Source organism: Thunnus albacares, chromosome 23 (assembly GCF_914725855.1).
Source record: "Thunnus albacares chromosome 23, fThuAlb1.1, whole genome shotgun sequence".
In the NCBI taxonomy this organism is placed as follows: Eukaryota; Metazoa; Chordata; class Actinopteri; order Scombriformes; family Scombridae; genus Thunnus; species Thunnus albacares.
In genome coordinates, this window is record NC_058128.1 from 10912258 (window position 1) to 10936756 (window position 24499).

The 24499-nt window shown below is 39.1% G+C and overlaps 3 protein-coding genes across 4 annotated transcripts in view; 1 reads left to right on the plus strand and 2 right to left on the minus strand.

Moving 5' to 3' along the window:
- tmtc2a (transmembrane O-mannosyltransferase targeting cadherins 2a) overlaps positions 1 to 9838 on the plus strand; it is a 60835-nt gene extending 50997 nt beyond the window's left edge. For both annotated transcript variants that reach the window (XM_044343439.1, XM_044343440.1), the window contains 4 exons: positions 1012 to 1093; positions 3043 to 3157; positions 5760 to 5823; positions 8398 to 9838. In XM_044343439.1, coding sequence (XP_044199374.1) covers positions 1012 to 1093; positions 3043 to 3157; positions 5760 to 5823; positions 8398 to 8601 — 465 coding nt within the window. In that variant the 3' untranslated portion in view covers positions 8602 to 9838. The remainder of the gene's footprint in view (positions 1 to 1011; positions 1094 to 3042; positions 3158 to 5759; positions 5824 to 8397) is intronic.
- A 4452-nt stretch (positions 9839 to 14290) lies between these two features.
- On the minus strand, positions 14291 to 17924 carry LOC122974800 (protein mono-ADP-ribosyltransferase PARP11). Its single transcript, XM_044342753.1, has 8 exons — positions 17764 to 17924; positions 17451 to 17553; positions 17231 to 17345; positions 17074 to 17143; positions 16861 to 16924; positions 15349 to 15482; positions 15105 to 15256; positions 14291 to 14988 (listed from the first exon to the last, which is right to left on the minus strand). Exons 2-8 carry the CDS (start codon positions 17547 to 17549, stop codon positions 14699 to 14701), a joined length of 924 nt encoding a protein of 307 aa, XP_044198688.1. The 5' UTR covers positions 17550 to 17553; positions 17764 to 17924; the 3' UTR covers positions 14291 to 14698.
- Positions 17925 to 18456: 532 nt separating this feature from the next.
- Positions 18457 to 24430, minus strand: LOC122974798 (protein mono-ADP-ribosyltransferase PARP11-like). Its single transcript, XM_044342752.1, has 8 exons — positions 23939 to 24430; positions 23584 to 23708; positions 22705 to 22825; positions 22440 to 22515; positions 21955 to 22027; positions 21498 to 21625; positions 19644 to 19795; positions 18457 to 19551 (listed from the first exon to the last, which is right to left on the minus strand). Exons 2-8 carry the CDS (start codon positions 23698 to 23700, stop codon positions 19235 to 19237), a joined length of 984 nt encoding a protein of 327 aa, XP_044198687.1. The 5' UTR covers positions 23701 to 23708; positions 23939 to 24430; the 3' UTR covers positions 18457 to 19234.
- Between the last annotated feature and the right edge of the window lie 69 nt (positions 24431 to 24499).

The window sequence follows — 24499 nt, forward strand, 5'->3', positions numbered from 1 at the left end:
GGAAGCAATCAGCGCTGACGCATGAAACGAAAGAGGTGGAGAAATTGAGCCCCGTGTGCACAGAAGCAATATCCTTCTCAGTTTGGTTGCAGGTACATACGCACGCACAACTCTGAGGTTTTTCTTTAAAGGTTAAAGGCCTTAGTGGCGGCGCAGTGTGTTCTTTATGAGCATCAGTTTCCTGCTGGAACTTTACAGCAAGGGTTACCATGCCTCCACTGATGCATGGCAATGCACTCAAATAATTCAGGGCACATGCCGTAAAATACAAATGGTGTGTGCATTTCTAACACGAAGAACTTAATCTTCCACCACTTTTCTGATTCATTATAATTTGATCTATTTTTTCAGGTTTTATGATCTGGTTAGTGCTGATACTCAGCTTCTACTTCATGCAAAAATTCCTGCATATCCCATTTAATTTCCTTGATTTTATTTAATACATTTCACCCAGGAGGGTCATATTATTTCATCATAAAATAATTCTGTACATAACATAGTGTAATTCTAGTTTGTAGATAATAAATATACTCATAAATCATGCTGTGGTTAAGTTAGGAGGTTTCTGTTTAAACTATATAACAAATAAAGTCAATGGGAAACATTTTTCTTTTTGGATTTTAGGTTTGAAGTGTGTTGCAGAGAACAGTACCTAAAGTAAGAGACACTTGAGTACTCAAGGCACAAAATAAAACGATTCCAAGGCTGGAGTAGATTTTGCCGGAGGGCCTCTGAGCCTCCCCAAGCATACAAACAAATGTTTTAAACACTTATTTGAACCTTATTCAGTGATGGCCTCATCCTTCTGGTTGTGTCAGGTGCTTGGACCCCAGTATACCTTTTTGCAGGTTTAGTATATTCATAAGGGTTCAACAAAACACTTTTAGGTCAAAATATAGCATGTGCCAATGCAAAAAACTCAAAATAGTACAGAAACACAATTGTCTCACAAAACCAAAAATAAATGTCTTATATAAGCAATGATTTTTTTTTCACCCTTTTTTCCTTTAGGGGCAGAAGACAGAAGCAGAGAAGTACTACCTAAGAGCTATTCAACTGGACCCGACAAAAGGAAACTGCTACATGCACTATGGTAAGAAGAAAATATCACAGAGAGATATTGCAAACTCTTTTTTGCAAAACCTATTTTAAAATTAACATATAAATAATAAAACTTTGATGCCTCTATACTCAAAAAAATTGTTCTGTGGTTTACAGAGATATAAAAATATCATTTGAAGTCCTCTTCTTCCAACTCAAACATGCATGGGTTGCTTATAATCCAATCCTCTGCCGCGCAGTGCTTGTAGGCTTTGCTGTAATGATCGGGCTTTGCTGCAGTAAGCTGCACTGAGGATAATAATTACACAGAGGTCTTTACTCTTTTATCCAAGACTCAAACTTTGTAGTGTCACCCTCAGACCCGGAGTTATTAAATATACCAGGTCCACTTACAACTCAAGTTGTAAACCAGCCTGGAATCAATCATTTGAAGGTGTCAAATACTTCACTGCTTTTATAATGTTTCCAAAAAAAAAAAAAAAAAAAAATCTTCGGATGTGTTTAGGCAATCACTACACAATAGTAACTAATTTGTGGAAATATACTGTCATTTAATTGACTCTTGGTATGAGAGCTGGGAGTGTTGGAGCTGCATGTATGAGGGCTTGCAGATGGTGCAAACACATATACAAACAGGAGTGTATGCTACATTTATCTGAGTGAGGAGACAGGATCAGAGTACACCATTTACTATTCGTAACAGAGAGCAAAACATGATACCACGCTCTGCCTGTGCTGCTGTTATAATGCAGTATTTCAAATCAGTTTGGAGGAGTGGGCTCCTTGCTGCTCCGTGTTGCTATCTCCAGGATATTCATAGGAAATGAAATCTGTACTGTCTCACTGAAAGCGCCATTGTCCCCTTTCTCCTCTTCCTTATCTCTCTTTATTCCTTCTGGTACTTTCTCTGCACTGCATATCTTATGGGTTTGAGTTTGGTTTGGTCCCCGGCGAGGGGCGCGTTGCTGTCTTTGGACCGGGCTGTTTCCCCTTCTGAGGTTCTTATATTCTTTTCTCTATCTTTGCCTATCTGGCTGTTTTTCTTTTTTGAGTGTTATCCTGTAGGCTTTTGCTATAGGTGATGTTTATTTGGGATTTTCTTTATCACAAATCTGGCTGCTTTAGCTATCCAGGGTTCACTGGATGAGCTCCAGGTGTGTGTGTGTGTGTGTGTGTGTGTGTGCGTGCAAGGATTGATGGATATCTGTCTGTAATATAACACAGCGGATGCACACACAATGACACATGTGAGAAACTGCAAGGAAGTAAGGACATAAGGGGTGAAAGCTCACAGGACAAGTCAGATAGGGAAGACAAGACCCCCCTTTCCTGCCATTGTTCACAGTAACACATTTTAATGCCAACTGTCCTTCCTATGACCCGCTTCTAACGAGTCTGTGTTGGTGCGTAACAGCTTGTTTTGGGATGCAGAACAGTTTGGAAGTTGCACAAAAAAACTCAAGAGATACACACACACACACACACTTCAATAGAGCCTCGCTACATTATCCTCTTTCTAACATCTGCGGCTGGGCTCCGCTGTTAATTCATAGCCACTGAGGCAGGCGCTTGTGGGTGCAGCACCAGGTGGCCAGACTCCCACAGGAAAACACATGAAATATCTCCCAACTCATCTGTGTTCTCAGACGCCGCCGAGCAAAACAACAATCCCTCACTCTCGCCGTCTCACTTTTTCTCTCAGCGTCGCTGCCTCCTTGTTGCATTTCCTGTGGCACTCATCTCTTTCACTGCCTCCATTCATCTTCCTTTGTTTCTGCACCAATCTCCATTTTGGCTAATCTAACCAGCTTTCTCTATCTTTTTTTTTCCCACTCAATCCCACTTCTGTCGGTTTGCCACAATATGATACTAAAGACTAAACTTGTACATAATTTTCTCAGCAAAAAAACCCCTCTTATTTGCAAGGAAAAAGTACTGAACAGATCTTGTGCTATCCTCTCTCTCCTCCCCTTTTTCCAGGTCAGTTTTTGCTGGAGCAGTCTCGTCTTGGCGAAGCGGCGGAGATGGCGGAGAGGGCTGCGGAGTTGGATAGCTCGGAGTTTGATGTGGTCTTCAGTGCTGCTCATATGCTCAGGTTGGCTAATGCATTGACACACAACACTGGCAACCACCCTGGAACAACAGAAAGTAGAGTTTCCCTATTTAGAACAGCACGCAGTACAGAAAATTAAATGAACACATATTTCAACAAATGCTTTTGAAATCCTGTATTTACAGAGTTTATTGTGTGCCACTGCTATTTAATATCCATCTTTTTGAAATATAAATGACTGTATACAACTGTTATAGGATAGTAAATGTCCTCTCTATAGAAATAGTTGCCATAAAATCTATTATGTATTACATATATAAACACTGGTATGGTTTCAGTCCATCATAGTGATGTTTCAGTGCTCGGCTTGTAAAGAGACCATTGGAGAATTTTCCTCCAAAGTTTGGCAAGCACGTGCGCAGACAGCTTATAAGTCTTAAAACGTGTCAAAAGGGACTGCAAATGTCCTCTACTCCCAGCAACTGAAGGAAATATTGGAACGATGTGCCTTAATTCCTTTTTGCTCTACATATGTGGAAAAACCATTACTGCTCTCTAGCATTCATCTAAAGGCAACACCACAGAGGATTTGTAAAAAAAAAAAAAAATGTTGAAAGTCTCAGGGTTTGGCTGTGGTTTGCTTTCAGAAACGCAAGAGTAAATCTAAATGACAGATTATTCTGCTGTTTTCTGGCCTGACTGGTTATTTTCAGATGGGACTCAACTGTGACATAAATCCAAAGCGATTAGGGTTGGACCTGTCTTAATGAATGTGGCATACACCTGTCACTAGCTGGATTTAACATCAAAGCTGCTCCACTGATAGTAAAGATAAGCTAGAAATCTTGGCTTCCTTTACCTACAATGACCATAATCATTGTAAGTAAATGACCTGACAAACCAGTTTGATGAAAGGTTTTCCTTCAAATGCTCCGCTCGGCCCACGTTTCATTTTACTCATGCAAATAGAGCGTTGAGTGAACGAAGCAGTTCATTTCTACATGTTTTGGATGAAGTTATTTTTCTTCTAGGAAAGAGCAACAATGACTTGCGCTTTCCTCTACCCAATTTTACTTCCTTTAAAATGTGATTTCCCCCATTTTATCAGCCCTTTTTACAGACTCGCTAGCACCTGACCAAACAAAACAAAGACCAAGGAAGGACACTATAAGATGATGGATTTGATAGTCAGTTATGAGCTTCATTCCTGATAAAATGTTGCATACCTTTTTACTTGAGTAAGTCTTATAAATATTAATTACCATGTCAGGAAAGAATGATTTCCTTGACTTTATGAACTTTGGCATAACAAAGACTCTTTGGATAAAAATGTATGTACAGTATGGAGCAGATTAACTCCATTTTATGTAGCCAGCTGTAGCATGTAAGAGGTGACTGGTGGTGAAGTGCTTCTGGATTTAACACCATCCTAAAAACATCCATCTCTCTTCATCTGTGCCCCATCGTACTGTGATGAATAATATGTAAGGCTTAATGTACAGTGAGGTAGTCTCAACAGGACAAATCAATGCCCCAACACAAACTGTAATGCTGTATTTATCCCAGTTATCCCAGTATGACACAGCTAGTCAAGAAAGGAAATTAATATCTTAATGCAAAACATTGTTTGTGTATTTTTCAAGTATTTTACAAGCTTGAATTTGAAAAAACCTGACATTGGCTACTATTACAAATCTGTTACATGCAAACATCATAAATTAGTAATAAGTTAAGACTTCTTTTCAGCCTTTAACTAGCAGACATCTGACATCTCTGAATAATTTAATACCTTAAGTCCATGTTTCTAGCTTGGCAAGAAAAGTCTTTGTCTGCAACAACTAGAGCAACATAATTTTTCCACAAACTAATGGTATTTAATTAGAAATTAATTATGCATAATGCCCAAAAAGATAAGATATCTTAATGCAAAGTAAAAAACTTCAATGTGAACTGATTGTTTATTAAGCAGCAGCCAATCAACACAAAGTTAAACTGATTTTTTTTTCAGACTTTCCTCTAATCTACTTTTTTATCTGGTAAACAACTGGATAATTTTATCTCTTGAGGACTCAAATTCTTTAAACAAATTCTTGAAACAAATTTGTCATATAAAACAAGACAGGGAAAAAATTGCCCTTTGGTTGAACTGGCGGACATATTCGTCCAATGACGAGAGTTCACAAAGTAAACATTTTTTTTCATTTTAAGGGGTCACAAACCCAAAAGCTTGGGAACCTCTGGTTTAAAGAAAAATGAATCTGTCCGTGCAGCGTGGTGTGCAAAATGTTTTAGTTTGAGCTTCTCTGTTTCTTTTAGGATTAGTCTGACACACTTTGAGTAGTGCTGATTTATGTCTAATGTACCTGCTAAATAAACTAGTAAATAAACAAAAGTGTGTATTATCAATGATAATTTTGATAAATGTAACATGACAAAAAACATGCGTAGAACCTGACAAATCCAGTTGACAATTATATGTAAAATCATCAGTGAGGCGTTCCTCTTAATAATTACAGTAATTTATATGGTTATCAGTACAGCTATGAATGCAGTCATTATCAGTAATTTGCATTACTATAAATTGTGTTATTCTGTGCTTATTTTTTACTCTCCATCCTTTCTCTTTGTTCTTTCTCCTCTGCAGACAGGCCAGTCTAAACGAGGCAGCAGAGAGGCAGTATGAGCGTGCAGCCAGCCTCAGACCAGATGTAAGTACCTGGTGTTTTTTGTTCCTTTACAACATGCTATGTATTACCCATCACTCTGACATTATGTTATAGCACTGTTGCTACTGGCAAAAAGTGATGCAGCTGAAGAAAAAACTGGGAACTGTTCTGTTCATGGCTGCGGATGATGCCTTGATGTGCTTATTAAAATCTCCAAAGAGAAACGAGTTCGGTGGTTGCTGTTGTCTGATGCTGATGAACACACACGTTCAGCCTCAGAGTAAATACTTGATAATCACAGTATACTTTAACAGACTAGAGCCTTGTGGGATATCGTGTCTTTCGGTGTCAGCACATACAATTGAGGAAGTTGGGGGCTATTATATCCTGTTTCCTCTTCTGAGTATGAATCAGTCACTTCAAAGGAAAGGGGTGCGTGGACCAGTCTGGGAGAGGTAGTTTATTCAGAGGGAACCTGTGTGTCTTTACACGAGACCTAGAAGAGGCTTCCTGCAGTCATTTGTCTTGCTAGTCTGTTTGGTGACGGCCTGCTCTGTGACTTATGTTGCAGGCTCAGTCAGGAGAGAGGGTTTGACTTTCATCTTCATGCCCGACAGTGGAGTAACGTGCGCTATACTGCCACACCCACAGGGTCCTGTATAGCATCTTACCCTTTTTAGATAAGGTCTGCCTGTCAGTTTATATCCTGTTTAAATCCTAAAAGCCGAGCGAGACTGCTGGTTGTCCATTTTAATTCGGAAAGCTGTGTGTTTGCGTGATGTAAAAATTATTCTACCTCAGAGTCATAAAAGGAAAATCTTCATGCGCACATTCAGACATGCTGAGGGCTCCTCTTGTCACTTGTCACGAATAAAGCACCTCTTGTCTTTGACATTTTTACTAGCACACGTCTGCTTAGTGAATGACAGTCTCTCACATATCAACTTAATCCAATAAGCTCTCAGGTGATGAAAGATACAGCGCCGGTTCTACATGCTAAGAAAGGCAATGATCGTGTGGCTTCAGAGAAAGAGATATCCATCTTACACGCCGACTGAAATGCTTTATTTACACCACTCGGATGAAGGTTCTTCTCAAAATATAACGCTGAATCCTGAGCAGAACAGGCGATGTTTACTAACTGCGGAAACTGTCACCGTGAGTAATGAATCTACAGCGTGTGCTCTTTGGTCCCTGCAAATCAAAAACAATGACATGATGAGCTCGCATTGAAATAATGAAATTTGCCTGAGTTTAAGCTGACATAATGGCTCACTGTGCTGTAGTTCATAAGGCTATCTTAGAAATACTGCTTATCTAACTTGCTGAAGGTCAAGCGCTCACATCCGTTTCATCACTGTGAGTGTATAACAGCGAGACCGACCCAAGACAGGCAAAATCATGAGCTTTACTCTCAAAACACACACAACACATGTAAACGGGGCTCCATTTCTAATGTTCCCTGGTCTGTTTGTTGTGATTAAGCCCAGACTGTATATTGCATATCACCCAGTTGTCTAGAATGACACAGGACCCCCATTTATTTAGCTTAGTGTGTCTTTAGCTGCTTACAAGGTACAGAAAGCAGAACAAAGTTTGGAGCATTTGAAATGTAACGTAACTGCTTGATACAAGTTGCGCCAGGTGACAAAAACAAGCACCAACTGAAAAATGGGTGTCAGTGCTGCACTGCAGCTCCTCTTGCTGTAAAACAGCATTGATTAATTAATTTTCCATTTTCCTTCAAGGCCACAGCTTGAAATTTTCCAGCTCCGTTCATTTGTTACATTAGGTGAGAAAAACAAACTCCCACTCCCGAGGCTTGTCTCCTGACGCTCCCCGAGAAGTGGAATGTAAACGAGTGAAATATCAGCGTTAAAGAAGAGACAAACAGTTGTGTTTGGGGAGAGAGAAGCTGTGAACTAGTTGCCAAGTTGCTAACCATATGTCATGCAGTGAGGACGCGGGGCCCGGGAACGATGCCAGATCTGGGGGATGAGGTGCAGAGGACTTTTAGGATGAGATTTGGGTGTGTTTGTTAGTTATGGCTTGCTGAGAGACCTGGATTTTGTAGATTTCCACAACTGGTACACTATTCAGGGCCAGATGGTTCCACTTTGCCACTTCAAAAGAGGCATTTAATTAAATAGAACTCCTGAAAACACACCCCTAAATGCATTTGTTCATACATTTCATAAAAAAAATACTTACAATACACACACAATCTGTAGCCACCTATTTGTTCACTGTGGCACAGTCAAAGGACACACTTTTGTCTTTGGCCATGCTACTGTGAGATTGCATTAGGGCTAATTTAATGCATATTTGTTTTTCTCAGCCTTAAATAAATCTCATCAGAGCCTTAATGCACCTGGGAAGCTTCCTAAAATGTGTATATGTCTCACATAACTGTCTGTGCCAAACGTGGAACCGAGAAGGGCAAGTTTAAAATAGTTTGTCCAAACAGATAAATTCAAGGTCGGCGCAGTTGCCATGAGTGCTGTAATCCTATAACTCAACACCCTGAACACCTCACATCTCTTTATTATTATGGCAGTGTGCACCACTCTGTCTCCTTTTCTACTTTTCTGACCCTGTTTCTCTTCCTTTTCCCAGTACCCTGCTGCTCTGATGAACCTCGGCGCCATTCTCCACCTGAACGGGAAGCTTCCCGAAGCGGAGGCCAACTACCTGCGTGCACTGCAGCTCAAACCTGATGATGTCATTACCCAGTCCAACCTGCGAAAGCTGTGGAACATCATGGAGAGGCAGGGACTCAGGACTAAGCATGGGCTTGGGATGCAGAGGAGCGACCTTTGAACTAAGAAAGCTGCTGCACTGCTCCCTCAACGACGACCTATTGTCCTCCAGAGAACGAAGCAGGACAGGATATGAAAGAGCTGTACGAGGCATGACAGACTAATTCTCTTGAATCGTGGCCTGTGGTGCTTGTGGAATACAGTTTGAGGCTTGGCATGGTTGGGATTGGAGGGCCTAAGAAGCAGATTCTGCTCTATAATACATGACCACCAGTGTGATGTGGTGTGGTGGGTCAAACAGCTAAAACTAATGTCACCTTTATTATGATGTTTTATAATATGATGCCCAGTTGTTAAATGATACACTGAAATCAAAAGCAAATAAAAGCAAAGTCCCAAAAAGAGAAAAAAAAAATCTGGAAATCAGCTTATTATTTCATTGATATTAAAAACTTGGATCTGGGTTTTTTTAAGTGCTTAATTTGAATGAAGATGTAGCAAAGGTAGTGAAATAATGGGTTTTGAAGTAGTCTTTCATCATGCCAGCTGGTTTGTCTTAAAAAATCAAATCCCTGATGAATTTCCCTCAGGGTGATCTAGCCTTCAACTTTTACTCCTAACACAATAAATCCATAGTATTAAAGGCATGCCAGTGCTTAGACGTCTTCAGGTACCGCCCTTGAATACAGTGCTGTACAATACATTGCTCCAACTGATATGTTGTCCGAGTCACTGAAGATTGTTTGCACCTGGTGCATTTGAAATGCTTGTGACTGTAAAAAAATAAAAATAAAATAAGAAAACAGATCATGAGAAAAAGCGGTGCCAAAGCTTGTACTGAGTCTTCTCGCCTCTCGTGCCAAGCAAGAACTGTCCTCACTTATGTGTCGTGTTCCTTGTGTCGAATGAAGATGTTTCATTTCATGTGATCAAAATGATCAAACTTAATTTATTAATACGTGTTATTTTGTGAAAATGACAACACTGTGCTGCATTAGTCCACCCTCTCGCTCTCATTTCTCCATATAGATACATAATTTCATTAGACAATTACATTAAAATGTGTTTTTTATACAGTGTATGTATTTTTTTTTTCTCTCTGCTCAGGGACATCAGGTTGTGATTCCTGTCACAGAGTGGGGTTTGTGACACAGAGAGAGCTTCTTCAAAATGATGTTAGATGTTTTGATGATTGTGTCGTTTGGTTAAATTATAGAAAATGTGTAGCTGGAAATGTGTTGTGTTTTGTAAAGAAAACTGAACCTTTTTCCATAATAAAAATATGATTTTTGCTCTCAGCTGAGTGATGTCATGAATGGCAGCTGGACAACGTACAGTACATAGATGGATGGATATTTACTTACAGTGCTGCTTGAAAGTTTGTGAACCCTTATTGACGACATTTATCCAATCTTACATATTTGTCTGAGGCAAAAGTATGTGGACCCTTGCTTTCAGTAAGTGGTGTGACCCCCTTTCACAGCAATAACTTCAACTAAATGTTTCCGGTACCTGTTTTATCAGCCCTGCACATCAGCTTGGAGGAATTTTAGCCCATTCCTCCTTGCAGAACAGTCTAAACTTGGGGATGCTGCTGGGTTTCCATGCATGAACCGCCTACTTCAAGTCTTTCCATAGCATTTCTTTAGGATTAAGTTCAGGACTTTGACCAAAACATGAACTTTCTTCTGCTCTAACCAGTCTTTGGTAGAACGAATTGTGTGTTTAGGGTCATTGTCTTGCTTCATGACCCACTTTCTGTTGAGCTTCAGCTCACAGACGATACCATGACATTTTCCTGTAGAATTTGCTGCCACAACTCAGCGCTCATAGCTCCTTCAATGATTGCAAGTCACCCTGGTCCAGAAGCAGTAAATCAGGCCCAAACCATGATACTGACGCCACCATGTTTCACAGATGGGTTAAGGTTCTTATGCTGGAATGTGACGTTTGCTCATCGCCAAACATAACGCTTCTCATTCAAGCCAGAAAGTTTGATTTTGGTCTCATCCATCCACAGAACATTTTTCCAACAGCCTTCTGGCTTATCCACGTAGTCTTGAGTAAACCGTAGACGAGAGGCAATGTTCTTTTTGGAGAGCAGTGGCTTTCTTCTTGCAACTCTGCCATGACCACCATTGATGTTCAGTGTTCTCCTGATGGTGGACTCATGAACATTGACATCAGCCACTGCAAGAAAAGGCTTTTAGTTTCCCAGACGTTACCTTGGGGTCCCTTGTGACCTCCTGGACTATTACATGCCTGCTCTTGGTGTGATCTTTGTTGTTCCACCACTCCAAGGGAGGATAACAGTGGTGTTGGATGTCCTCCATTTGTACACGGTCTGCCTGACAGTCGACTGGTGGAGTCCAAACTCTTTAGAAATGGTTTCGTAACCCTTTCCAGCCTGGTAAACATCAACAACTGTTCTTATAAGGTCCTCAGAAATCTCCTTTGACACACTTCCACAAACTTGTGTTGTGAAGCTCATACTTCGATAGTGAAGACCTAGATTTCTCTTCTTTAAATAAGGCAGGGTCTCCCAGATTCACATTTGATTGTCATCTCATTGATTGAAACATCCAACTCTAATTTCCCCTTCAAATGAATTGATAATCCTGAAGGTTCATGTACTTTTGCCACACACAAATATGTAACATTGGATCATTTTCCTCAATAAATAAGTGTAAGATTTTTGTCTCATTTGTTTAATTGATGTCTCCATATCTAGTTTTAGGACTTGCATGAAAATCTGATCATGTTTTAGGTCATATTTATGCAGAAAGAGAGCAAATTCTAAAGGGTTCACAAACTTTCAACCACTACTGTGCGTGAATAATGAGTAGAGTGAATAGAGTATTTACAGAATTGATATGAGGCTCTGATCCTGTCACTGCCTCGCTCAATTTAATTAAGATTACCAAATATATTTTTTTTTTGAGAGTTTGAAATATTGAAATGTTAAATAATTTAGAAAGATTTCTCTCTTGGTATCATTGTAGGCCAATTTTGCTAAGTCAGAACAGCCCCTCACTCAGTTCCTCCCTCTCTCTTTCTGTGTCTCTCTCAATAACACACACCCAGCATTCTGGGAAGGAACCACTAATTAGACTTTTCACAAACTCAACATGTTGATATCATCTGATCACGCAGACATCAAAGAGGTTCCAATCACACGCCAGGCTCTGAGCACACCAAGCTGTAAATATTTAAGCAGATATCAAACTCCACTCACTTATTGACTTGTGAGAACTCACAGCCCCAGTTTCAAACGCAAAGTACGCAGTGGAACTCATACATCTGTGAAGACATAGTTTGTTATGTAGCACTGAATCAAGAGTGTGTTTGTTATGCAAAGAAAGGACCTTACTTTAAATATACCATCTGCTATACGCATCACTGAGAAATGATGGCCTGGAAACCTACCAGTACCATACTAATAAAGGCTGTACAATATTGAGTGTATATATGTGACTGAGTGTGTGCGCGCCATTTGGGATTGTGGGATTCCAATGTTTTGGATTTTCCTAACTTTAATGAAGTCAAATATTCTGTATGAAGTAAACCACATTCTCTTATTGTATGGAAATTTCACTCTACAGTAAATATGATTACACAAGAGTATACTGTGCAAACGCTAAGCAAAATAATAAATCACAAATGCATTTCATGATTAGAAGAAATAAAGTTCTTGGTTAATGACATGATAATATATCAAATATATTCGGGGTATGACCCTTTTTATAAAAAAAAAAAAAATCTGAAGTAGAACATTTCGGAAATGAATTCTACAGCTACAGCTTTTTGGCAAAACAAGTTGTCTTATTCTGCTCATAGTGATAAAGCTCATTATAATAGTACATGAAAGTAATGTCCCATGACCCCTAGGGAGAGAAAAGAGAGAGCAAAAGAGAGAGCAAATATCCTGCAGGATCCTTTATCCCAGCACTCAATGCAAATCAGACACCTTCAGCACAGGGAAAACTTGGGAAATATATATAGCCTTTACACCTCCCTCCACACTCACATGAGTAATCATTTTTTAAAAAGCTGACAAGTCTAATTAGAATATTTTCTCCCTTACTTGAGTGTAGACAGTCTGCACTTGTTACTGTACTTTACACCTAACAGCCAATGAACTCTAATTAGGTGCTTTTGACTTTCAGAAAATGATGGTTTTTCCACTCATGATGGGTACATCTGTGCTCGGGTGTTTCATATTCAGCAGCCTTCACTTTCGACGGTGAGAGCGACACCTGGGCCTCTGCTGTACCTGCTTAAGTAAACAACTAAAACTACACAACAGGAAAGGAAGTGAGGCAGATGAAAGATTTCCTTCCAACCCCTCTCTACCACGCCTGCTAGGTAAGCATGTGGGCGTAGGGGGGAACATATGGCCAATGCCTTATGTCTTGGTGTTTCAGTAAACTGAAGGTCAAGGACACTAGATATGGTTTGATTAGACTGTAGATGCAGGCTATGTAGATCTATGCAAATACAGTCAGGCACACATGCAAACATCCCTTGGCTAAATTTTACTGGCTTGCAAAGTGTGAGGTCTCAGATGTAAAAAAATTGTTATGACAATTCAGTGAATCACTCACCCTGTGAATCATACAGTTGGGTAAGACGGGAAAAACAAGCTATCAGCATACTGATGGATTAACATAGTGGTCAACATGCCATTAAAGGGAATGGCAAAAATGAGAATTCATAAATTTGCCTGATCAAAAACTTTAATTGTTAACTTTGAAGTGTTAATAGTTATATGGTCCAAAACTGGCATTTAGCCTTAGTGCTGCCTCAGTTATTCAAAAACTGTGAATGAATGTGACTAAAATGTAAGTTTTCATTTGAACTTTTAAAATAATCATAATAAATCAGTATATGAAATGTGCTGTTTCATTCAAAGGCCAAATAATATAAGTGAGAAGATGGACAAGGAGGACAGTGGATGTCCAATTTAATGAGCAAAAAGAGTTTCTATAATGAGGACCACCAGCTTTCACTCCCAAGGAACTAATGATGATGCTAAAAGTTGGCTTTTTGAAAAGACCCAAGTTTCCTACAGAAATATCCCAAATCTAATGTTGACCTGCCAGCGCTGCCCTGCGTGAAGAGTTCAATCTCCATTGCCCAAATGTTCACTGTGTCAACAGCGACCTCTGCTGACAGTTTTTATAAAGTACACTTACGCTGCATTTCTGTCTCCTACATTTGAACAGGTTCTGTGACAGAAAAAATGAGGTGTATTCAAAGAGGAGGTGAATGAACCCCACTGAAAATATGTGTAAATGTAAATATGTAAAAATAATGAAATTATAATTTAAACATTGATTACATCACTCATGTTGCCAGGTAACAGGAATGGGATCAAAACACACCACAGCCAGTGATGTCAGTGCAGGTTGTTGTGCAGGTTATTCACCTTAGTTGTGAAAAGGACAGCAGCCTCTTTTTATTTCTTCATTGTTAATGCATTCAATTGTTTTCTTTTAATGGGCGTGCTTTGAATAGCAGAATTGGGTGTTCATCTGTCCTTGTATGTGGCTTGGCAGAGCGAGCAAACAGGAACAGGAACAGGATCTAAACATGTGAGAATACACACACACAGAGCCACACACACACAATAACCACCCAAATATTAAATTAGTTGACCGATGTGGTCAATGTGCACCTCCTTCCAAGAGACCACAATTTTAAGATTTTTATCCACAGTCCTAATACAGATAACACACAGAATAAACACAGAAATAAACAGTTGTGAACTTTGGTTTGGTTGTGTCAGGAATTTTATTTAATAACCTCTGCTGTTTCAAGATAAAAAAAGCTATCTGCGTTATGTGCTAATAAATTATGTCTTATTATAAACAAATGTGACAAAAGTCAACCTGTAATGATGTCTTTTAGACCCAAACTTCCCAATATGTAAAATAGTTATAAAATAAATAGACTTACTTCCTTTTCAGATATCTAAAGGTATACGTAGCTTTCAAGACTGTGTTCTTAAAAAGAGCATTTAAAAAGAAGAATCGTCATAAACTGCATGTAAATTCAGATTTGGGCTTGTTTAAAAAAAAGTAGTAAAAAATGTTGGAAATGTTGATGAAAATCCTTCACCCAGACAGTCGAGGTGGACATGTTGTGTTCTCTTGTGTTCATTTGTACTGAATCAAATACTCTGGATATATTTGATTTGGATCAAAAATTACAAAAATTGTGGGATGTGTGATATCATCCACGCAACTGTCATGCAAGTTTTCAGAACATCCATGATCAGGTTTTAGGAAATGACGTTGTCCAGCGTTTGATTTTCCAGTTATCACCCGAGCTAAAAATATGGTCTTGGTTGGTGTACTTTGTGTTGGGCTGCCATGCGGTGGCAAAGGATCCGTGCTGCTCTCACTGTATTTGTCCGCATATGTTGCATGTCTTGCGAAATATATTCCTAAATAAAAACAAAGAAAGTCACATTAACTGGGGAAAGTCTGTTGAACAGATACGTACATTACACAAACAGTTTCATGTATTATTGCATTGTTGTTACTGCATCATCTAACTTACCTTTTCCAAGCATATGACCGTTTTGTCCAGCTAATCGTAAATCGAAGTTGTACTTGCAAATGCTGTCAACATTTCTGAATTTAGTCCCATGAAAGAGTCTTTTCTCTTGAATTTCTTGGACACCTTGAATCCTCATTAACTGTTTCTTTTTCCTTTGACACAAACAAAGAGAAAGACAATATTGCTTCCAAAGAAGTGGAGTGCTGGATGGGATGGAGAGAGCAAAACTCATAGACCTACATACCTACAAAATATTTCCCAAAGATCCAAATTCTGTATCCTACTGATTGATACAATGGATCTGTCCAACAGCCCATCTTTCTTCACGTAATGTGCCACAGTCTGATACTCAGCGGTGAGCTCACTCAGTGGGGTTAACTGCAAAATATTTCAAAATACAAATAGGCATCCACTGTAACATGAAAACATACATGAACATTAAAGCATATGTATAGTGTAGTCTTTGAATTCCAGTGGCTTTGTCTGATTTTTTATGAACATAAACATACTGAAAGCAAAAACCTCCATTAGAAGCAAATGAAGGCAACTGAAAAATACAAATTGGGTTTTGTGACCTTAGAATTATGGTTCTATCTGATTTGAGCACAAAAATGTTATTCAAATGGCAATATTCTTTGACAAGTTAACATTTTGTCTAGTTTTATGTTATGCATAAATGGCACAGATTAAAAACAAAACAAAACAAAAAGGTCATTCTCTAACTTTGTTAAAGGAGCTGAAAAGATCATGACATGTTGCTCAATTTAAAAACTTAAAACCTCAAAATTGACGATTTTATCAAAAACAGTATGAATGGCGCACGGTTATAAATGCTTGTTATGTTAAGAGTCATTTTAGTATAATTTTTTAACTTGGGTAAAGCTGGTTTTTACCATGAGCTACCATGCTAGACAGCTAGCTAGCTAATCTTAATAAATACACAGCTCACAGCACAGCTCATGAAACTGTTATCATGAATTAAATGTTATTATTTTTAACTCCAGTTACTGTGACTACAGTAGAGATGACATCAATGAAGACCAACATTTTAATATGTAGGAATATAAGATAAATTCAGGTTTCTAGCTAATTGCTGAATGAGATTTAATGCTAACTCTATGGTTCTCACTGGGATTGTTATGTGTCTGTTTATAACTTGTGTACTGCAGACACACAGTGATGATAGTGACTGCATTCAGAGCTTAGAAACCGACATTGACAGTTTGCCCAGGCAAAAAAAACGGAAATCATTATGTCAGAGTAATGGCCAGAATATCTCTAAGAGGGGGAAACAACAGCAGGCCAATTCAGTAACAGACTGAAAAAATGTAAAACAAGGAGAGAAAACATCCACAAATTAATAGAGAAGCACGTCAGAATATATAGAAAATCTTTATAACAGTGTTATCAAAAATAATCTTTTCAAAATCTTTAATGTGACCAAATATTCTCAATTCAAAATTGATGTCTGTCCCCAAATATCTTATATCATAACTACCTTCAGTAAGCTATATGATTTTGTGTATTAAAACAAAGTAGGACTAAACTGTGTACTTTTTTCAACAAAAAGTAAAGAGGTTTGATATTCTATATTTAAAGTAATAAAAGGGAACTTTACTGTATATCAGTGTTGCTATCAAGGTAATAAAAACTTTGAACCATCTCAAAACCACTCGGTTAGCAGACAGAACCTTATTATTCTAAGGTCACAATTAGCTTGACTGAACAGTTTTCCATTCATTTCTGTCATTATCACCTGATATGGAGCAGTGGAATCAACCATTTCCCAGAAGACAGGAGCAGCACTGAAGCAGGAGCAACTGTGGGAGGAAATCATTAACTATTCATTGAGCTGAAAGTTTCACTTTCATTTTACAAGAAACCAAACTTTGGACTTACTTATCTAGGACTCACTGTTGTGTAATATAACTCATCTGTTAAATTTATTTATTTTAAGCTTCATATTCACCTTCTCTGAAGGTCATAGCCTCGGTGGATCCTTCTTTGCCTTCCCGTGATGAGGTCAGTCTGTAACATTGCTGTTTAAGAACACAAAAAGCATCAATTTCAACCCTCATTACAGATAAATGAGAACTCTATATAAAGAAGAAAATGTACTCAGATACCTGAGAAATCGAACTTGCTGTTACAGTTGAATGAAGATGTGTTTAAAACTGCTTTCGAGTTTAATTTGTAATATTTTTCAATATCCACACTCCTAAGTGGGTTATTTGTGTCATCCTGCAGGATGAACAGAAAACAGAAGGACAGTGATACCTCAGACAATCAGCTCTACGTGATATTTTGTAATGTAGTAGATTTTAAGAAATGTTTAAAACAAATTACCTCAAATCTGTGCCACCTTCCACAGTCTCCCAGGTAATACCAGCACCATGGGGTGTCTGATGTGTCCATTGGTTCCATTTCCACCTCCCTGCACCACATTGTCCTGACAGAGATTAAATATATTACAGTAAAAACTAAATCAATCAGCTATAAAACCTGCTGTCCTCTTTCTGATTTACTCAAGTAGCTATTAAAGTTGACATCTGTGTTTCTGACTCAGCTGAGTGTAACGTCATAGCCACACCTCTAGGTTTGGCTTACACAACCGGAAGAGCAAGTGATATCAGCAAAACATACTGTGTGGTATATTTACTTGCATCACAGGCCTTCCTCTGAAAGATGTTCTTCAATCAATAACCGAATAGATCTGTTGAAAAGTTTATTAGTTGTAACATGTGCAAATTACAGACACACACATATAGCTGCACACACCCTTTGCACGCACACACACACACACACACACACACACACACACACACACACACACACACACACACACACACACACACAGACACACACACACACACACACACACACACACAGTTGTAGTGTTACGACTGAAGACACCGGGTTGCATTTATGACGAAATGCAAGAGTCTCTCAAGAACCATTTTTGTACTGTTGCACCACCTTGTGGCAAACTTAGTACTCTGAATCCTCCTTTTGTTATTCCACCTTTGCTCAAGAACACACACAAACATCATACAGTGAATTCAACACATGTACATAGCAAAGCAATATTACATTGTGTGGTTAATTGTCATTACAGTGCTATACATGTGCTGGCTACATTCATTTTTTGATCAATTTACACCAGGTGCAAAGAAAACCTGCTTATTCCTTTTTAAGAGAGATGTTAGCAGGTGGTGACATCACACTCGGATGATTTTAACTGGAAATGTTCAAACTAATTTGATTTTGGTTTGGGATGAACAAAAAGTCTTTTAAAAGACTAGAGTTAATGGTCAGAGAAGATACACAGAAACATATTGCTCAAGGACCACAATTGAATACAAGACATCACAACTTTATGTCACTGTGACACAATTACCGAGCCTTTCACAGAAAGAATAAAGTGCACTGATGCATGGTTTAAAAAAATGCAGAGGTAGAAGCGTTTTTTGGGGAATAAAAACAAAAGAATCCATGCCTACATAATACATCGTACCAGGTACACACAGATGTTTATGTCACTAAGTAACAGATCACGGGGCTTAATGGGTAAGCATGAACATGGTTTTTGGTTTCGTCATCAGGAACTATGACTTGTAAATAAGCTCATGCGTGGCACTGTGTGGACGTGAGAGAAGGGCTGTGGCCGGTGGCAGGACATCACCTATAATCTACAGGCTGCAAGTTCCACTCTTATGTTTAACAACTGTGCACAGATATTCAACAAGCAAGCACATATTCTGCATTAAATACAAAACTTCCACTAAGACTGATTAAAGTAAAAGCAGATTTTCATTCAGTTTTTTCAGACTTTTTATAAGTCACAGAAAAAAAATCCAACCACAAGGTCCCGTCTTAGAATATACTGTACAGTAAACAAACTGTACACAAAGTCTGTATTGTCTTCTTGATTTTCCAATTCCTTAAAGGCACTTTAGATGACCCATGCTCCAGTTAGGCACCAGATCTAACTGAAAGAAAAAGCAAAGGTCCCTTTCACTCTTCTCTCTCTGTTCCATCCCATCATCTGACTTTGTATCCTAAATATTTCCATATTTGAGATCCAGCCTCTATAGTTCATGTTTTGATAAGAAAAAAGTTTGTGTTAGGCGTCAGTAGAACTCAATCAGATACTCTGGGTAAATCTGGTTGCTGTCAAAAATGACATAAATCTTTGGATTGGCCATATCGTCCACGCAACTGTCATAAAAGTTGGTGAAGCTGGCGTCCTTGGAGGGTGGTCTGCAGTACATAGGATGACCAACCGTGTACTCTCCGACAAGCACTCTGGCCAGGAACATGGTCTTATAAGGCGGCTCACTGGCAAATATTGGCGGGGCGAGTCCGTGTCTCTGTAAAGTGGTGTTGTGCTTCCCCGTGGTGTGACAGAATTTACTGGAGTATTTGGCATCCCGGGCAAAGTAGCTCCCTGGAAGAGAGAGGCGTGAGTTAAAATCTGACCAAAAAAAAAAATGTTGTGAATAGTTTCATGATATTGTATCACAACACAGATGGATCTACCTTTGCCATAAACATCGCCATGGCTTCCAGTCAGCCGCCAGTCAAAGTTAAACGTACATATAGCTTGTATGTTGCTGTGTCCTGTGCCATGAAACAGCATTCGCTCCTCAATATCCAATGTTCGCTTGACTTTTCGCAACTGTGTTTTCTTCCTTAGGGGAGAACCAAGGAATGACAACACAACACAGAGTACTGATTATTACCTCGTTACAGGATGAGTGTATTTTAAAGCCATCACCAAGGGCTACAGGGATATGCTCAAAACTTTGACTGACTCATTGTGGTTCTTAGATGTTGCAATAAAATCAATTAAAATGTGTTGGTAAAAGTGAGAATGCTCTAACCTTGGTTTCATTCTGTTTTTTCATTTTAACAGAAGAAAAGCTTTGTCTGTGGTGGAAGCTTGAGAACTCGAATTGTATCAAATGCTACACATTTGTTCACCATCCCCATCTGTACAACTTTGCTGAATTTGGTTACCATGGAATATTACATTAAAGAGAGATGGCAGTTAATAAGTAGTATGGTGGTGTTTTACTAATAACCACAAGGTGGCGCTATTAGTGCCATGCTCCAATATGATGTGTACATTCTTATGGAGAACTTATGTACCAAATTCCATTTTATTAAGACAACAGAACTGCAGAAATATCATGTTATAATGTTACTTTAGCACTCCCTCTGGGTAGAAGTGTATGAAATGTTACACACTTGCAATGTGCAATGTGACTGTGTATACAACATTCCCAAATTTGGTTGCAATTGAATTTAGTATTGAAGAGCTATGGCCTGTTAAGGGCATCAGCCCACGCCTTCAAAAATTTGGTAACCAATTACTGACAAACAGTGATACCCAAAAACAAACTCATAAGTTTTATTCAGGGTAATCTAGATATGATATGTACCAACTTTGGTGAAAATTAGATGAAATATGTGCCAAAAGAAACAAAAGATGTGTTTACCAAAAAATCCAAAATGGTGGAAGGATTTTCCTGGCGCAAATGGGCGTGGCTTATATCAGTCGAATCAGCTTCATCGAAGGAACACACTGTGCAAATATTGTTTTGATAGGCCTCACGGTTCATGAGTTATTAGTCAAAAACATTCCTCCCATACACTTTCCATTATAAAAACTAACTGAATGAAAGCATTGTCCTGAAAAAGCTGAATGTTTTGATATTTGTAGGGCTGTAGTCAACCAAAGAAAATCTTGGTCGACCAAAATCGTAATAATCTTCAACTAATCGATTAGTGCCGGGGGGGCGGGGGGGGTAGTACGCAAACATACTCCTTAATGGAGCCACGCGACCAATAGTTTCCCAGGCAACGACACAGAGGTTGACTCACGTACCGGAACACACTGCTCAGAGACTCCCAAACGCTATCAAATATTAAAAAATATTTTTTTGGCTTTGCGGGGGTTCTCGTTGTGTCACTATGGAGAAACACAGATTCAGTAAACGGATAGTATGTTTAGTAAACGTTCAGTAAACGTTGAGTACAGTTAGACCCAGCTGTCTCCATGAGGTTGGGCGAGTTCAAAGTTGTGAAAACAACGGGGGTGTTTTGAATACACTCCTGGAAAGCTGTTGATGAAGCACTTTTCTCCTTATGAAAATAACACAGAGATTATTCGACCAATGAGAATTTAGTCGGATGAGAGCATATTGACCAACTAATCAACCAGTCGACCAGCAGACTACAGCCCTAGATATTTGAATGGTTTCTGCAGCTGAAAGTATGCAGAAGTAGTTAGTGGCTGAAAAACGTATGGAAGAAAGAAGAAAGAATAAAGACATATACACCACATAGAAAAAATAAAATATCAAAATAGACTATACAACAACTGTTTACCTGCAGAAAAACTCCCACAAGTCTAGGTTCTGAATCCTCTGGATGGATTTGATTGGATGATCCATGGTCCTTTCGTACAGTCTGGCTACTTCTTTAAACTCATAGGTGTCTCTTCCCAGCTGGATGAGCTGAAACAAACCAGTCACACACAGGAACAGTGAAAGAAATAGTGAGCAAGTTAGAAAAAAATGAAAAAAGTGAAATAAAATGAATGAATGTTTTAATCAACCTTCCAACAGCACGTTTGGAATGAGATGCAGTGGATTATGGACAGTGTGAATGTGCTACTGAAATATCTGCAGGAACTGTGTCAGCAAAGCACCTGTTCATAAAAGAGCTTAAGAACATGTGACTCTTCTGAGGCAAAAGCTAACCCAATTCAGTGCAAATGAAGTGGAAACACTGTGTATATAACAGTAATGTGTGCAAAATATACACACTACATTATTTTACTTACCTGATAGGGCTCATCTGTATTGATTCTCTCCCAATGACAGGGAACAGGCAAGGCGAGGTTATCACAAATAAACCTGACAGAGATAGTGACGGAGAGAGGAGAGGAGTCAGTAATCAAGATATTACAGCATTATAGGAGTGATTGTATTTGCATGATGTCAATACATGCTATCTAAAATGTGAAAAATGGAGACTTCTGTGCCTGATGAAGAAATCCTCTTTTCTCTTGCTCCTGCTGTTCTTGGAGAGACCAAAAATCAGGGTCAGCTCCAGGGCAGCTCCCTGGTGAGCTGATAGAGATTTGGGGTTTACCTCAAGGATTCCCGAACATGGCAGATGCTTGACCTCTGACCTTTCTTTTAAGGCCTGCTCTCCTTACTCACAACCCCATACTGCTCTTTACTTTCTCTCTTAACATCTTGTCTCTTCTATATAAAGGGAAGAGATGAGGACAAAAAAAAAAGTTCTCTGAATGTTCAGTCTTACCTGAAGCCAGTTGCCGAGTGGAGGGAGCGTTTAATTGGCCGCTGCTTTCCTGTCGTTACATTTATCTGTCGCATAACTGGCAAGGAATTTAATAAAGATTAGAAATACAGGCATAACTTCTGAAACAGGATTAATTCTGACTCAAAATCCTCCAAGTTTCCTTTCATAATTCTGAGAGCTGACTAATCTTTGTCTGACAGAGTAGCTGTAGTATCACTTGAACTATGCAGTCATGCAAAAAAGTCGCTTTTCATCATCATCATACCTGAGAAGTCAAGCCTGTACGTATACTTTGCTGTGTAGAATTCCATGACGCCACGTTGGTTCCTGTTATAGCACTGCTCAATCTGAGCGCTGGTCACAGAGCAGGCTGCACTGGGATCAATCTGAGATTGAGAAAGATCAATTAATCTTGTGTTTAATTTATAAGCAGTGGTAATGAGTGGATAGATATTAACGAGGTGGATAGATTAATTCATAGTTGTGAGTGATGGTTTCTAGTCATGTTCCACTTTGTTGATAGTCAGAAAGGTAGCCTAATCTGCAACTATTTTGCTAATCAATTAATCCGTCATCTTTCAAGTAAAAATAAAACTGAACACTGAAAAATTCCAGCTTCACATTTGTGAGGATTTTCTGCTTTTCTTTGTCTCATGTGATAGTAAATTGAAAATTTTGGGGTTTGGACTGTTGATCAGACAAAAAAAAAGTAATTTGAAGACATTATCTTAAGCTTAAGGGAAGTGTGAAAGGCACTTTTCTGACATTTTATAGACCAAGTAATTGGAGAATAATAATAATCATCAGATTAGTCTATAATGAAAATACTTGTTAGTTGCAGCCACATTCATGTCCCCATTGCACATGTTTATATGCAGAGATAATGGGCTAATTTCCTGCATTTACTGACTATATACCAATTTTCATGCCCACCACAGACTGCACCCCGTAATTTTATCGATTCATTGACCTCAATCACAGAGGACATGCAAGTCTGTGACATTGCACTGATTCAGTTGGCACTAAAACTCGCAGATCCTTGGATCCAAATTGCATGAAGTATCACCGAGGGAGGGGCAATGGGCGGGAACATGCGGTACAAGGATGCGGTGTGCTGTTGTGTGTGTGTGTAAAGTTGTACTACCTCAAACATATGCCACACTCCACACTCAGCCAAGTAGAACCAGCACCAGTTGGGTTCTGAGGTGTCCATCTCCTCCATCTCTGCGGACTCCTCCTCTGACGATCTGATGGCTAACATAGCGAGATCTGAAATGAACAAGTGAAAAAAAACATAAAAACAACACGTTTAGGAGGTGGCAAGGTGGTGTTTTATTCGTCAGACGAACCCAACGTCAAGGAGATGTTTTTAAGCCATGGACGTGAGGGTATTTCATCCTGTAAACAAATTCAAAATAACACAGGAAACTGCCATATCTAGCTAGCTATCATTAACGGCTGCCGCACCCGACACTTGCTCAACTCTACGGGTGTCTTACCGGTTTTCAGCTTGTCTCTAACCGGGTCCTTGCCCTTATCGGGTTATAAATCCGTCAGGCATTTTGAATGAAGCACCAAAAATCACAGACTCGGAGTGAGAACGGATAACTAACGCAACATAACATCGTTTCCTATCTATGCGTTGTTTACTTTTACTTCCTGCTTCGTGACGCACCATACGTCAATGCGCCAATATGATGTAACTCCTCCCATTGACTTTGGAGCAGTATTCCCAGTGTTTGTCTTGTCAGGTAGACAAACTGTCCGCCTCACACATTAAAATGTTGGTTTCTTAATAAACATTAAGTTGCAGGTAGTTGAGACACAAAAGCTTTTGGAATATAGAAATAGATGCCTGGTATACAGTGCGTATGATAGAAGTAGAGTATCAGGTAGTTGGGTAATAGAAAAGGTCGAAGGGGGGCATGTTTCAGCTTGCAACTCAAACAAGTTTTTTAGGTTGATTAAAAAGACAAAAATACAAAAACACACGCGACCATTGGTGGGGTGGGAATTGTGTTTAGTCGTTTGCAATATTCTGAGATTGCATGTTCTTAAGC